Source organism: Bos grunniens, chromosome 17 (assembly GCF_055505025.1).
Source record: "Bos grunniens cultivar Pamir isolate PY7600 chromosome 17, Bosgru_T2T1.0, whole genome shotgun sequence".
In the NCBI taxonomy this organism is placed as follows: domain Eukaryota; kingdom Metazoa; phylum Chordata; class Mammalia; order Artiodactyla; family Bovidae; genus Bos; species Bos grunniens.
This window is the reverse complement of record NC_141181.1, coordinates 62,558,243-62,575,052: the sequence shown is the minus strand read 5'-3', so window position 1 is coordinate 62,575,052 and position 16,810 is coordinate 62,558,243. Positions and strand designations below refer to the sequence as shown.

Sequence of the window (16,810 nt, the reverse complement as noted above, 5' to 3'; positions counted from 1 at the left end):
AAAGGAAAGCTATGACAAACCTAGACAGCATATTAAAAAGTAGAGACACCACACTGCCAACAAAGGTCCATATAGTCAAAGGTATGGTTTTTCCAGTAGTCATGTAGAGATTTGAGAGTTGGACCCTAAAGAAGGCTGAGCACCGAAGAATTGATGCTTTCAAACTGTGTGCTGAATGAAGAATCATCTTGAGAGTCCCTTGGACTGCAAGGAGATCAATCCAGTCAATCCTAAAGGAAATCAACCCTGAACTTTCACTGGAAGGACTGATGCTGAAGCGCCAATATTTGGCCACCTGATGCAAAGAACTGACTCATTGGAAAAGATCCTGATGCTGGGAAGGATTGAAAGCAGGAGAAGAAGGGGCAACAGAAGATGAGATGGTTGGATGGCATCACTCACTCAATGGCCATAAGTTTGAGCAAGCTCCGGGAGTTGGTGAAGGACAGGGAATCCTGGTGTGCTGAAGTCCATGTGGTAGCAAAGAGCTGGACACAACTGAGCGACTGAACTGAACTGAACTGAACTGAATGGACAGGGAAGCCCGAAGGGCTGCAGTCCATGGGGTCGCAAAGGGTCAGACACAACTGAAACGACTGAACAACAACAAAGAGTATAATATTATAATATAATAATTGTTTATTATTACCTGAGAAAATACAGCCTTAACCCTATCTATGAGGTTATAAGCAGGACTGAATAAAGTATGTCTCTAAGATACTTAAATTCATACAAGATAGGTAACATATTATTAGTACCTGGAGTTCATATCACTAATTACATATTAGTATTTTCCTACTAAATTAAAACAAATTTCCCCTCTAGCAACAACTCCCAGATCAAGTAACCAGCAGTGAGTATAGACTGCACATTAACCTCTGCTTTTTTCACATCCCAAGTCTCAGAAACATTATATACTGATAGTACTAGATAGGTTAATCCACTGATAAAATCTATGAAAGATATATAAGTTACATATAATCATATGTAGCATTTCTAAAAGTCAACGTTTATTATATTAATAAAAAATGCAATAATCTCAAAAGATGTTGACATATACTCCATTACATGAAAATATGGTCACAGTATGTTGAATAATAAGAGCAGATTATAAAGAGTATAAATATATCATATTTGCTCTAAAATGCATTTATCTATAGAGAAGAAGATTGAAAATACATAATATACATAAAATATTAAAGAGTAATTATATCTGGGATTTAACTACCTTTTTGCTTCTCCGTATTTTCCAAATTTTCTATAGTAAGTAGTTTTTTAATGTGGAAAAACAGTAAAAGCTATTATTTCAAAGTGTACCAATAAATAAAAGGGTCCCACTTTCCAGGATGGGTTACCCTCACTTCTTATTTAGATCAGAGTGTGCCTTTCACACCAGATGTTGTCACAGTCTAGCAGCACTCACCTGTCCAACTACTTGCAGGTTATAGCAGACAATGTCCTTACTGGCTGTTGAAGTACCATAGAGAAGTGCCTCAGTGAGCCAGTATATCCCCAAGAGGAGGTCAGAGAAGCTCAGGTAAAACAGTGGTCTTCTCTGTCAAAGCAAGAAAATTCATGCTTTCAAAAATGATGCAGCCAAAAGAATGTATCAATCAATTAGGTTTAACCTTTCTAATATAAAACTGGGCATAATTTCTCTGGGGCCTCTGCTACTGGCTAACTGTAGGGAATCTAAATGAACAATCCAGGTAGGAAGGAATCTGTAATCTCAATTATTCCAACTGTTCTGGAACCAGAGGAACTTCTCCCTCACAGAGACATTCCTTCCTCAGATACAGGGTTGAAGGAAAGAATGGAAAAATGAAAAATTCTGTAATGGAGACATACCTCAAATGGGAAATTTTAAGTGTTCAAGCTGCACAGCCAACATCTTCTAACAATAAGACATGAGATCTGAGTGTTTTAGGATATGGTTAAGAACACAAAGAACATGAAAACAGGTGTTTTTAAATTTTCGTATAGTTTAATTTGCAATTTTTCTTTACTGATGTATAACTGACAAATAAAATTATAAGATAATTCAAAGTACATGTGATGATCTGATGTATATATACACTGTGAAAGGATTTCCTTCAAGTTAATGAACACATCCATCACCTCACATATTTAACTATATAACATAAATGTGTGTGAGAACATTTAACATTTACGTCCTATTCTCTGAGCAAATTTCAACTATACAATATAGTGTTATCAACTATGGTTATCATGTTATATACAAGATCCTAAGATTTTATTCATCTTACAGGCTTTCATATTAATGAACGTCAAGATGGAGAAAAATACCAGCAAGAATTATATATGTCTTTCAATTTCTAACTACATTCTGAAGTTTGTCTGTCTCACTTTCTAGTATCCTTCTCCTTTTGGTCTACACACTCCCACTTTCTTGAAAACAGTTTTGGACCACCATGGAGAAAATTATAAAATGTTTATTAAAAGACCCCAAAGATCTAAGGTGAATGCTCATGAACTGTAAGATCCAGTATTATGAAAATGTCAGTTCTCCTTTAACTGATACACAGATTAAATGTAAATCATTATATCTCAACATATTTTCTTGTATAGTTTGATGAAGTTGGCTCTAAATTTGATACTGAAACACAAAATATCAAGTTAACCATGACATTCTTCAAGAAAAAGGAGAAAGAGGACTTATCCTATACATACCAAAACAATATAAAGCTGGAACAATATAAAGCAGATAAAGTGGTACTAGCCCAGAGATGGACAAATAGATCAATGGAACAGAATGGAGTCTCAAACAAGCCTAAGCATGCAAATATATATATAAGATTCATAAACTTTTGATACATGACAGAGGTAGTACTTTCTGGGTGGAGAAAGAACAGGCTTTTCAAAATGTGATACTAGAACAACTGGGTATCCATATGGATAAAAATGAAATTGGGCCCCAACTTTCTATTTCACACACTCAAAAATTAGTCTCAACTAGTTCAAAGACCTAAATGTGAAAGACAAACATCTATAAAGGTTTTTTAAAAAAAATTTTAAAGGTAATATAGAAGAATGTCTTCAATTTTAGGGAAAGTTTTTCCTAAACAAAATTCTAAAAGAAATAGTTAAAAATTTGCCCACATTGAAATGAAAAATGTTTGTCAAAGGATACCATAAAGAAAGTGAAAAGACAAGCCACGAAGTGGGAGATCTTTGTAACACATATGACTAACAAAGGAAAAGTATCCAAACAATATTAAAGACAAACAAAAACTCTTAAAATGCAATAAGAAAAACTAATTTTAAAAATGGACATAAGATTCGAACAGGTAGTTAAGAAAGAAATTCAAATAACCATAATCATGTGAAAATACATCTGACCCAATCAGCAATCAAGGAAATCAAAAAATTAAATTTACAAGGAGACCAAAGTCAATCAATCATAAACTACAGGGGACCAAAAGTCAAATCAATCAATCAACAATGAGACTGGGACTTCCCTGGTGGCCAAATTAAGTGGTTAAGAATCTGCCTGCCAATGTAGGGGACACGGGTTCAATTCCTGGTCTGGGATCTAAGATCCCACATGCCTCGGGGCAACTAAGCCTGTGCACCACAACTAGAGAATAGCCCCTGCTTACTGCAGCTAGAGAAAGCCCACATTTAGCAACGAAGATCCAGCGCAGTCAAAAATAAATAAACTTTAGTTTTTAAAAAAATCTACAGTGAGACAAAAATTACACACCCATGGCAAAAAAATTTTAAAGTCTGACAATATCAAATACTGAGGGGAGCATGAAGCAATGAGACAGTTCATACGCTGCTGGCCCAACCATTTGAAGAAAGCTTGGCATTATCTACGGGATATCCATATCCTATAGCAACTCCATTATTAGGTAAATACATTAGAGAAATTTTTGCATGTGGGCATCAGAAGACACCTACCAGATTGTTTATAGTAGCGCAGATAGATAAACTGTGGTATGTTCATAATACAGAATGCTAAACATCAATGAAAAAGAAATGAAGCAGAGCTATACACAACACCATGGACAAATCTCAGAAGTAATAATGAGGGAAAAAAGCAAATCACAAAGCAATACATCCTCAAAAATGCAATGTTATCCCATCTATATTAAGTTCAAAAATGCAAAAACTAAATTCTGTCACAGATTTTACTGGTCTATGACCTACCACAAGTTTATAACTGTTAATGGGTAAAAAATTAAAACAGAATACACAATAAACTCTGGAGCAGAAAGGCAGCCAAGCAGCTCTTGTGAGCAAGAACATATAGTCAATGATTCAACAAATAACCTTAAACATAGGGAACCGCTGGTCATTAAAACGTACCTAAGGTCGTTCCTGGAGAAATAAAGGATAAAAAGAGGTTTATATACTTTCACTCATGGTTGGAAAATCATGAGTTCTAGTAACAGGAGACAAAATCAAATAAACAACAAAACCTGGGACTTCCCTGGTGGTCCAGTGGCTGAGACTCCCAACTCCCAGTGCAGGTCATCCAGGTTCAATCCCTGCTCAGGGAACTAGATCCCACATAATGAAACTAAGAGTTTGCATGCCACAACTAAAAGATCTCATGTGCTGCAACTAAGACCAGGTACAGCCAAATAAATGAATAATATTTCTAAAAATATATATGTAAAGTATCAGATCAGATCAGATCAGTCGCTCAGTCGTGTCCGACTCTTTGAGACCCCATGAATCGCAGCACGCCAGGCCTCCCTGTCCATCACCAACTCTCGGAGTTCACTCACACTCATGTCCATGGAGTCAGTGATGCCATCCAGCCATCTCATCCTCTGTCTTCGCCTTCTCCTCCTGCCCCCAATCCCTCCCAGCATCGGAGTCTTTTCCAATGAGTCAACTCTTCGCATGAGGTGGCCAAAGTACTGGAGTTTCAGCTTTAGCATCAGTCCTTCCAAAGAAATCCCAGGGCTGATCTCCTTCAGAATGGACTGGTTGGATCTCCTTGCAGTCCAAGGGACTCCCAAGAGTCTTCTCCAACACCACAGTTCAAAAGCATCAATTCTTCAGTGCTCAGCCTTCTTCACAGTCCAACTCTCACATCCATACATGACCACAGGAAAAACCATAGCCTTGACTAGACGAACCTTTGTTGGCAAAGTAATGTCTCTTAAAAACAAAACTGATGCATCCATTATTGAAATCAAAAGATATGTCACCCCTTCTGTTTAACAAGATACTATATAAAAGGCAATACAAAGACATGTATGATAGAAACCATACTTTAAGAAAAATACAAAACATAAAAAATTTAAAACTTTTTTAAAAAGGTACTTCCCTGGTGGTCCACTGGCAAAGGATCTATGCTTCCACTACAAGGGGCACTGGTTTGATCCCTGGTCAGGGAACTAAGATCCCACATGTCATGTGGCATGGCCAAATGTTTTTTTTTAAATAAATAATGTTTTAATAAAAATACAATCAGCATAGTAGTTAAGAAACACATGAAAAAGCTTAATAATGATCCTAAACATTAAAGAAAAATCTTAAAAATATATATATATATTTGTACTTGTCTAACTAAAATCAAGAGCAAAATAAAATGCAGAGACAGAATGCATTATGTGAAGGTCTTTCCCTGAGGAGGTTCTGGGTCCAGGTCTATCCGGTAAGGTAAAACACCTAAAGCAACCCATATTAACACTCTCCCAAAGCCCCACTTCCCAATATTTCCAGTGAAATCAAGTTACAAAGAATATCAAAAGTGACCTTCATAAGGAAATGAAGTCACACAAGTGTAGCCTTTTTTTTTTTTTAACATTGGCTGGCCTAAGCCACTTTCTTCTCTTTTAAGGTTGCTTCTCTGAGTCACTGTTTAATCAGCTAGTCCACTCAAAGATTTCCCATGGATTTCTCCAATTTACCGTAATTATTAATTTAATAATTATCTTTTTTTCAGATTATGCCCTCATGTGTCTTTGTTGTTTAAAATGTTACTTAACAAATAAATAAAACAGTGTAGTATGACTGACCAGAGAAGGCCATGGCACCCCACTCCAGTACTCTTGCCTGGAAAATCCCATGGACGGGTAGGCTGCAGTCCATGGGGTCGCAAAGAGTCGGACACAACTGAGCGACTTCACTTTCACTTTTCACTTTCATGCACTGGAGAAGGAAATGGCAACCCACTCGTGTTCTTGCCTGGAGAATCCCAGGGACGGGGGGAACCTGGTGGGCTGCCGTCTATGGGGTCACACAGAGTCGGACACGACTGAAGCGACGCAGCAGCAGCAGCAGTATGACTGATATTTTTAAGCTGGAAAAATTGGAATCTTCCCTAAATCAAGAAAACAGAATGTGTAGGCACTACTGAATTCATAATTACTCAGGTCCTTCAGGCTCTGGTTATGTGAAAGGTATGAGCATTGAAGCCAGAGAAATTAAAGGTTGCACCCCAGGCCAAACTAGACCCCACATCTTTATAAAACTCTAACGCACGGTCATGGCAAAGGTCACCCTAGAGCAGCGATTTTCAACCACGAGTGACTGTCTCTTCCAGGAGACATTTGACAACATTTGAACATATTTTTGGTTGTCACAACTGGGTGAGGAAGGTTTCTGCAACATCCAATAGGTAAAGTCTGCTAAACATCCTAAGATGCAGGACAGCCACCTACAACAAATAACCATATAATCCCAAAGGTCAATAGTGGCTGAGACTGAGAATCTCTGCTTACCCCTCTCTATGTAACTTTATATTTTATTAACTTAATCACACCTGAATTAAAATTTTAATAAACATCCAGGAAACAAACATTAAGGAAATTCATATCACAGGAAGATGTGTGGCCTAAGATTACTTTGGCAGGCAACTAACAATACAGTATACAGACTTCTACTTTCTAGTTTTACTTACATAGCCACATTCTATCTCTGAAATTCAAAATTCTCTTTTCATTAGGCATTATATTTCAGTGGTTTAAAAGTGTATGGGAGAGGGACTTCACTGGTGGTCCAGTGGTTAGGATTTTGCCTTCCAGTGCAGGGGGTACAGATTCCATCAGGGAGCTAATATCCTACATGCCTCAGGGCCAAAAAACCAAAAGCAATACTGTAACAAATTCAATTAAGACTTTTAAAATGGTCCACATTAAAAAAAAAAAAATCTTAAACAAAAAATAATACAGGTGAGGAGAGGCTTTAGAACAAGATAACTCTGAACCCAAAATCTAGTTTTAATACTTACTAGCTTAGGAAAATCCATCAATTTAATAAGGATTCCATTTCTCCATCTATAATATCAGACTAATAATATCTACCTCACAGGATTATTTTAAGGATTAAATGAAAAATGCTTTTTTTTTTTTTTGACTGCCCTAAGCAGCAAGTGGAACTTTCCCAACCAGGGATCAAACCTACACCAATTGCGGTGGAAGCACAGTATTAACCACTGGACTACCAGGGAAGTCCTGAAGAGTGTATTTAAAATACTGGGCATATACACCAATAATATAATAATTATGAAACACTGTGTTTAATTTGAAGGGGGATTGTAGTTAAGAGTTAAGACTTTTGAAAAATCCCTGCTCTGCTACTTACTGTGTAACTTGAACAACTTATTTCATGACTTTGAGTCTCAATTTCCTTATCTGCAAAATTTAGCTAATACCATTCTTCTCACAGGACAGTGATGAGGACCAACAAGATACAGTATTTTATATACAGAGTTAAAGTGGGCCAAATAAAACCTAGTGACATTTTCTACATTACAAAAGTTCTCTAATATATGTTCTAAATTACATTTTGCTTAATTTTGTGCCACCTGGCCTGATTTTAAAAGTTTTCTTATATTTTTCTTAAAATATTTTTTTAAAGGCAGTGAAATCCCAGAAACCTACCCACTAGGCCACCAAGGAACTCCCTGGTTGGTTTTTTTAATACCTTAAGAATATTCAATTTTTATTTGTCAATTACATCTCAGTAAAAGGAAGGGTTTTTTTTTGGTATGATTAGTTTTCCATAGGATGTATTTTTGTTCTATTTTCACTGTTAAATGTAATTGCCAGAAGGCCAGAACAGCAAAATAAATATCTTTTGTATAGCAGTCTTTGAACTATTTCCAGCCCCACTAGCAATTTTACCAAGATATCAACATCAGAAAACTCACCTCTTGGCAGGACCCTACTACGTTTAGAGCAAATTATAGGCTTCAAACAACACTCCATTTCCTTGACTTTAATAATTAAGGCATACTCCAAAAAAAATCTACATTTATCCACTAATCCACATCTCGTCAATTCCTCAGTATTAAAAATTATAGTTAAAATAACTACCTAAAAGAAAAGGGAGATCTATTGGCAATGTCTAAAGCATCCCAATGTATCAAAATGACAAATTTACAAGCAACTTACAGAATTATTCCATCACTTACAGGGGACACCCACCTCACTTAATTATTTCAAAGGCTAAATCACTGAAAATTCAAATCCAACACAAAAACAGATGGCTCACCTCTGGAGATTTCTGTATGTTCTGGAATATAGCATAGGCAACAAGTGAGCTTGAACCTATAACACTGACAGAGATAAAAGACTATCATTAAACAGGACAATTGGGGCTCCTTTGTTTTTGCTACTGATTTTATATACTTACTGAAATATAATTGATATAAAATAAACTGCACAGTTTTAAAAATATGGAATGCTTAATGAATTTGTGTGTCATCCTTAAACAGGGGCTATGCCAATCTCTGTATCATTACAATTTTTAGTATATGGGCTACCAAAGTGAGCACTTTGCAACTGGTTTTGAAAATCAATCCTGTTGACCAAAATATCCTTTAATTACTTCAATCCGTTTTTTATTATTGTAGTTGTTGATATTATTACAGTTTATTATTCAGAAAAAATCAGCACGGTATAGAAGTGCATCTCTTTCTAAAGAATAAAAGTAAATCCCCAGGGGGTGAGGGGCAGAGATATAGAAACTACAAGAATTCTCCAGTTCTGCTTGTAGTAGTTTAAACAGTCACATTACATGAGATCAAATAAACTTACCTCAGAGTAGCCATCACAAACTGTATCCACTGTATTGCAGAAAAAAACTAAATAAAAAGAGAAAATGAGAATAAAATTAAGTCTTTAAATTTTAATATTCAACCCTACTCTAATTTCACTATTTATTAACTATCTGTGCAGAGCACAAACCCTTCATTGCCTAATCAAAACATGTTAGGTCTGAAAATGAGTAGAAGGGGTGAACCGGCCCCTGGAAAGCCAGGGTGGCCCTTTTTCCTTCCTTATTGCTACATCGCTGAGAAACACTAAGATAAAAAGAATAGAGAGGTGGACAGAAAATGACTGAATAAAAAAAGAGTTGGATGAGAAAATTAATAGAGTCAAGAATAAAATGGAGAAGAGGTAGAAAAAGCTAAATTTTGAGAGAGAACAGTCAGGTAAGTGGAAAGAATGGGTAACAGAAAAGGCAAACAGACACTAAATGACGTTGACTGCCAGAGAGCTAGACAGAAAAAACAGAATAGTAAGCAACAGGGGAAAAGGAAGAAGTTAATCGCATGGAGAGAGATACTGTTAGTGAAAAATACAGACCAGGGAGGAAGGAAGGGGGAACAAAAAAGAAGAGAGGGGCTGCTTCTAGTCTCACCAAATCCCAACTGTCCTCCAAAATGCTAGTCTCCAGTAGGAAGGCCATACGGACTTCAGCCTCAGCTAAATTTAAGCAGCCTGATCCTTCCTGGTCAGGTTCTGAATTCCAAGCAGTAAACAGGTAGCTCCACCCTTAACCCAGCTGGGCTCCTCCCTACCCAATCCTGCCCTGTATCTTGAGGGCAAGGAGAGAAAGTAGTGAGAAGTGGAGGAGAAAGCCAAGCAGAAAGAACAAAAATAGAGAGAGCAGGTGACAAGGAAACAAAGTTCTAAAAAGCATTAGGAATTGTAAGAAGCGGCAAGAGGTAGGAATAATAAAAAATACAGAGAATGAGTCACTAAGAAAAGATAAATGGAGCTGCAAGGGAGAAATGGAATAAAAAAATGGAGAGAAAAACAGGGAAGAAGGGAGTTCTGTTTGAAATCTGTTCCTGTTTAGGGACAATAGCCTGTATTGGGGAAGACAGACTGTATATTCACTCAATTAGTCAGTTTTTAGTAATATCTGGAAAAGGTGTGAAAGAAGAAGGGGTTATTAACGTCTTATATTTATTTAATATTAACATTTTCTTAAATATTCTGTACCAAAATTCCCACCATATAATTACATTAATAAATTACATAATTTAATATGCTTGTGTTTATATACCAACTTTGCATAAAACACTGTTATGAAATATATAAAGACAAAAAAGATACAGACCTAGACTTCCAGGACCTTATACCATAGTAAAAAAAATAACTTGAATTCCAAAATCTTGAATAATTGTCACAAAAAATAATGTACACTGATGGTCATTTGAACATTATCTGGAAGAATTGGAAAAATTTGGACAAAAATTGGGGGAAGGAGAAAGCAGAAGGAAGAATATTTCATTTACATAACTATTTATATTTCATCTAACCATTCCCTCATACATTTCACAAATATTTAATAATGTAAATTCAATCATGAGTAACTTAAATATATTATTCATTTTTTCCCATGAAATTAAGAATATCATGTGCAGTGGAAGATAGGACATTGTTAAGTGGAGGTAGGCTCTAATCACTTTGCTTAAATTATTAGATCAACAAATTAAAATACCAGTATATTTCTGGATCAGAAACTCCTACCACAAAGTCTTAGTGTTTCGAGGCCTCTAATCACACATCTATCTAATAAGGGTGAGGGACTAATTACAGTCTCACCAGTGATAAGAGAATGTTTTTGAACAAAGGACTCCTGTCTCAGTCAAGAACAAATGTCAAACTATTCAGAGAACAGCCACGGCAAATCAGTCTGCTACTTTTGGCAAGAGAACTTTTCTCTTTTGGCCTCTCTTCTAAAACAGCTTATGCCACCAACCAACATTTGGGGATTTACTTTTCTATTTTTCTCTATAAATTAATCCCCTGCCTGTATATTTAGCACTGTTTCCTTCTGACATGTCTTTGGAAACATAATCCTCCCAAATCCTTTTCTACAAGGGCTAATCCAAGCCCAATGATGAAGTGGGTGATATATATTTTCAGTTTTCTCTTTTCTTTTTACTTAGCTCCTTAGCAAGTTAAAACACATCCCAGTTTGCAATGTAATGGGCTACTAGTATATGTTCAGTTCAGTTCAGTTCAGTTGCTCAGTTGTGTCCGACTCTTTGTGACCCCATGAACCACAGCACGCCAGGCCTCCCTGTCCATCACCAACTCCTGGAGTTCAGCCAAACTCCTGTCCATTGAGTCAATGATGCCATCCAACCATCTCATCCTCTGTCGTCCCCTTCTCCTCCTGCCCTCAATCTTTCCCAGCATCAGGGTCTTTTCAGATGAGTCAGCTCTTCGCATCAGGTGGCCAAAGTACTGGAGTTTCAGCTTCAACATTAGTCCTTCCAACGAACACCCAGGACTGATCTCCTTTAGGATGGACTGGTTGGATCTCCTTGTAGTCCAAGGGACTCTCAAGAGTCTTCTCCAGCACCACAGTTCAAAAGCATCAATTCTTCTGCACTAGTATATGTGCATGTGTGCTAAGTCACTTCAGTCACGTCTGATTCCGTGTGGCCCTATGGACTGTAGCCTGCCAGGCTCCTCTGTCTGTGGGATTCTCCAGGCAAGAATACTAGAGTGGGTTGCTGTGCCCTCCTCCAGGGGATCTTCCCAAACCAGGGATTGAGCCTGAGTCTCTTAAGTCTCCTGGACTGGCAGGTGGGTTCTTGATCACTAGCACCACCTGAGAAGCCCTACTAGTATATATGACATATCAATTTAACAGATACTCACTACATTTCTACCAGAATCAAGTTACTGCAGTGGGTACGAAGTCAAGAAAAACACCTATGTAATAAAGTATTTTAATTAAGCAAAATTAGTACTTAAAGAAAATTTCTAATAATAATCATTACCAGTTATCAAGTGCTTTCTATGTAAGCATTTTAATCCTCCACACAATCTTTGAGGTAAGAAGTATTATTCCTATTTTACAGATGAAGAAATTGAGGCTTAAAGAAGTTGAGTCATTTTCCTTCTGATTACAGAATTAGCAAGTGATAACACCTACAATCAAACTCAGTCAGTCTGATCACAGTTCTTACTCTTAACAGGACAGTGCTACTCACAGGAAACTGGTTAATGGGAAAACAGGGAAAGGTAATTTAAAAAATTAATGGGCCATCAAGAGAATTCTTTTATTAGACAATTTCATCTTAGATATGATAACAAAAGCACAAGCAACAACAGAAAAATATATATATAAATTGGCTTCTTCAAAATTATAAACTTTAGTTCTTCAAAGGATACCGTCAAGACAGTAAAAAAGACAACCCACGAAGTATTTATAAACCATGTATCTACTAAGGGGATTTGTATATATAGAGAGAATTCCTATAACTCAATAATACAATCCAATTTAAAAATTGGCAACAGGTTTTGTTCTGTTTTTCCTGCACTTCACAGCTTGTAGGATCTTAGTTCCCCAACTAGGGATCCAACCTGAGCTCTGGCAGTGAAAGCACAAAGCCTTAACCACCGGACCACCAGGGAATTCATAGGCAAAGGCTTAAAATTAAAGACTTATCCCAGAAATTATACAAATAATCAATAAACACATGAAAAGATGATCAACATCATAAGCCACCAGGGAAATACAAATTAAAATCACAATGAGATGACATTTCACACCTACTAGGATGGAAACAGGAAACCTCATCTATTCCTGATGGACATGTAAAACATTGCAGCCATTCTGTCAGTTTCACAAAAGGTTAAATATATCCTGTATGGCTCAGCTCCTAGGTATAAACCCAGTTCTACTTCTAGGTATACACCTAAGAGATTAAAACACTATGCTCACACAAAAATTTTGACACAAATATTCATAATAGTGTTACGCATAAGAGACAAAAAGTAGAAACGCCAACGTCCGTCAATTTGGTGAACACATAAATGTGTTAATAAGATGTGCTATACTAGTTCAGTGGAATATTATTCAGCAGTTAAAAGAAGTACTGATACATGCTACATCATGGATGAACCTTGAAGTCATTCAGTTCAGTTCAGTCGCTCAGTCGTGTCCGACTCTTTTCGACCCCATGAATTGCAGCACGCCAGGCCTCCCTGTCCATCACCAACTCCCGGAGTTCACTGAGACTCACGTCCATCGAGTCAGTGATGCCATCCAGCCATCTCATCCTCTGTCGTCCCCTTCTCCTCCTGCCCCCAATCCCTCCCAGCATCGGAGTCTTTTCCAATGAGTCAACTCTTCGCATGAGGTGGCCAAAGTACTGGAGTTTCAGCTTTAGCATCATTCCCTCCAAAGAAATCCCAGGGCTGATCTCCTTTAGAATGGACTGGTTGGATCTCCTTGCAGTCCAACTGACTCTCAAGAGTCTTCTCCAACACCACAGTTCAAAAGCATCAATTCTTCGGTGCTCAGCTTTCTTCACAGTCCAACTCTCACACCCATACTTGACCACTGGAAAAACGATAGCCTTGACTAGACAGACCTTTGTTGGCAAAGTAATGTCTCTGCTTTTCAATATGCTGTCTAGGTTGGTCATAACTTTCCTTCCAAGGAGTAAGCGTCTTGAAGTCATTAGGCTAGGTGAAAAAGCTAATGACAAAGGGCAACATATTATACAATTTCATTCATACAAAAAGTCCCAAACAGGCAAATTTACAGCGACAGAAAGTAGATTAGTGTTGTTTAGGGTAAGAAAGTTTGGGAGGGAACTGGGGAGTGACTGCTAATGGGTACAGGCTTTCTTTTTAGGGTAATAAAAAATATTTTAAAATTAACTAGTGGTGATAGTTGTACAATTCTACTGGAAACCACTGAATTGTATACTTTAAAAGGATGAATTGTATGGTATCTAAATTGCATCTCAAAACTCTAATGTCTAAAAAAAGGAAGTTTGGGACAAAAGCAAGGAAGGATATTTCCCATTGCTGAAATTCATGATATAACGATTAATGGATAACATGTTTCTGTCTTTCCTACTGAAAAGAATATTTAGAATAAAAAGTGTAAAACAAACACTGTAAGAGGGAACCGAAGATAAACATTGTAAGAGAGCACCTGACTGCTCTAAATGAATACACCACTCCTCGCCTGAACAAATTACACTCCAGGGCTTTGGTAAAGCTTGGAAGTTAACCCAATAAACCACTGAATGAAATGTGAGAGTTCATGTGAAACTGGAAAAATTGATAAAGTTGTAGAAAACTGTAGAAATTGCTAGAAGTCATAGAAATTGTAGAAAGCCGTTGATAACTAAAACATTTTTATAAGGAGAAAGGACGGTAGACTTGTAATTGTATAGTTATTTGAATACGTACTTAATGTTAAGTCTTTCCTCTAGGACTGCAGGGGGCACATCTGTTCTTTTCACCAGTGTAACCCTTGTCCCCAGAAGTGTGTGAGTAAAAGATGTTCAGTAAATAGTTATTAAACATTGAAAGCTCCTTATAGGAGTACGGGGCTTGGAGAAAATCATACTGTGGAGCAAATCTTCCCTCTGTAACAATTTTTTAATGAGAAGTCTGCCTTAAGTGTTCATTAAGACATCTCTGTCAAAAGAACTACTGTTAATATCACCAAAACCTTCCAGGGGGAAAGCAATTAGCCCTCAGGGAGAGGATAGTGCCAAAGAACAACATGTGATCTCAAAAGGGAATGAAGAAAGAATCAAATTTTGAAAGACAGGCATGGAATAGTTTCTCTCTCATTGACTTGATTCACTTATTCACAGAACAAGAATGTATTGAGCATCTACCATGTGCCAGACACTGTTCTAGGTGCTGGGAACAGTGAACCCAACAGACAAAACAACAAGAAAAACAAACTCATCCTTCATGGGAAACAGATACTAAGTAAAATTAAGAAATTATATAGTATGTTAAGCTGAAGAGTGTTATGGAGAAAAAAATAAGGGAGAAAAGAGATGGAAAGCAGACAGTTTGAAGCCCAGTTAGGGGAGAATCTTGAAAATCAAATGCTGTTTTGTCCTGTAGTCAATGTGTGATTGTGTGCTTAGTCACTTAGTCGTGTCTGACTGTGACCCCATGGATGGTAGCCGCCAGTCTCCTCTGTCCATGGAGATTCTCCAGGCAAAAAGACTGGAGTGGGTGGCATGCCCTCCTCCAGGGGATCTTCCCAACCCAGGGATCAAACCCAGATCAAACCCAGGTCTCCCACATTGCAGGCAGATTCTTTATGTTTGAGCCACCAGGGAAGTCCCCTGTAGTCAATAAGGAACTATTATCCACTTCTGAGTATATGAATGCTCAGAGAGAACCGATTTTTTCAAGGATGGTCAGGGTAGATCTTAGGAAGCTGACATTTAAGCAAAGGCTTGAGGGAAATGCAGGAGCCAGCCATAGGAGTATCTTGAAGAAAAAGTGTTCTAGACAAAGAAAGCCAGTATAAAAGCTCTGAGGCAGGAACATGCCTTGTGTATAAGAGAAAGAGCAAAGAGATCAATGAGACTGGGGGGTCATCAGCTTGATGATGTTAGGCAAAAAGATGGGAGAATTTATATATTAGTTGTCTCAGCAGACCATGTCCTTTTCCTTCCTTCTTATTTCACTAAGCCAACGTGCCTTGCCGCCTCCTCCTTCCTGCTGCTGCTGCTAAGTCACTTCAGTCGTGTCCGACTCTGTGCGACCCCATAGACAGCAGCCCACCAGGCTCCCCCATCCCTGGGATTCTCCAGGCAAGAACACTGGAGTGGGTTGCCATTTCCTTCTCCAATGCATGAAAGTGAAAAGTGAAAGTGAAGTCGCTCAGTCGTGTCCGACTCTTATCGATCCCATGGACTGCAGCCTACCAGGCTACCTCCATACAATACCCAGGGTGAGCCTTTTAATTTTCCACATGTGTCAACTGGGATTTTATGACTTCCTAAATATGGAGACTTATACTTGGCTTATTTGTGTAGATGATGGTTGTCAAGGTCCTGAAGTCAAGAAATCTAATTATGAGGTAACTAACTGGGACCAGTGCACTATTGAAAAGGAGCTTAATACAATTACTATATGTTTGCAATTCATAGCAAAAGTACCAGCGTTTCCCTTTCCTCTCCAACCAAACCACTTCTTTCACTTTTTTCAAAACCCACTTCTAAGCGAATCATGACTAGAAAGTCACTCCTGATCAACCATACTAACCACCACCGATGTACTCTAGGCATTCATATACTCAGAAGTGGAGAACACCTCCTTATTGATTACAGGGGACTTCCCTGGTGCCCCAAACGTAAAGAATCCGCCTGCAATGTGGGAGACCTGGGTTTGATCCCTGGGTTGGGAAGATCCCCTGGAGGAGGGCATGCCACCCACTCCAGTCTTTTTGCCTGGAGAATCTCCATGGACAGAGGAGACTGGCGGCTACCATCCATGGGGTCACAAAGAGTCAGACTCGACTAAGTGACTAAGCACACAAGCACACAATGACTACAGGACAAAACAGCATTTGATTTTCAAGATTCTCCCCTAACTGGGCTTAAAACTGTCTTAACTTTCTGTTTCAAGAACTCCTTCAAGCCAAGCCAGTCATTCCCCAAAGCATCATGCTCATTACAACTTCTTTTTAATTTGTTCTTCATCTAAAACATTCTTTCTTCTAAAGCTTAACTCCATTTCCACCTCCTACATGAAGACTTTTTAAACCACTTTACCTCACAGTAATTATCCCTTCCTCCAAC

The 16,810-nt window shown here is 37.9% G+C and overlaps 1 protein-coding gene and 1 non-coding gene across 28 annotated transcripts in view; both read right to left on the bottom strand.

Moving 5' to 3' along the window:
• The window catches only part of TMEM116 (transmembrane protein 116), a 120,058-nt gene that overhangs the window by 100,953 nt on the left and 2,295 nt on the right, over positions 1-16,810 (bottom strand). For 8 of the 27 annotated variants that reach the window (XR_015144616.1, XR_015144617.1, XM_086348205.1 and 5 more), the window contains exons 1-4: positions 9,631-9,774; positions 9,024-9,070; positions 8,479-8,542; positions 1,424-1,555 (exon numbers count right to left, since the gene is read on the bottom strand). Coding sequence is in view for 22 of the 27 variants with exons in the window: in XM_086348205.1 (XP_086204331.1) it covers positions 1,424-1,555; positions 8,479-8,542; positions 9,024-9,070; positions 9,631-9,678 (291 nt within the window). In the remaining 5 variants the exon portion in view is untranslated. Of the gene's footprint in view, positions 1-1,423; positions 1,556-8,478; positions 8,543-9,023; positions 9,071-9,630; positions 9,775-16,810 lie in introns of those variants that run through there. The other 19 variants (XR_015144618.1, XR_015144619.1, XM_086348212.1 and 16 more) reach the window with 3 other exon arrangements.
• On the bottom strand, positions 8,657-8,761 carry LOC147355564 (U6 spliceosomal RNA). Its single transcript, XR_015144949.1, has one exon. It is a non-coding gene; the product is annotated as a U6 spliceosomal RNA (small nuclear RNA).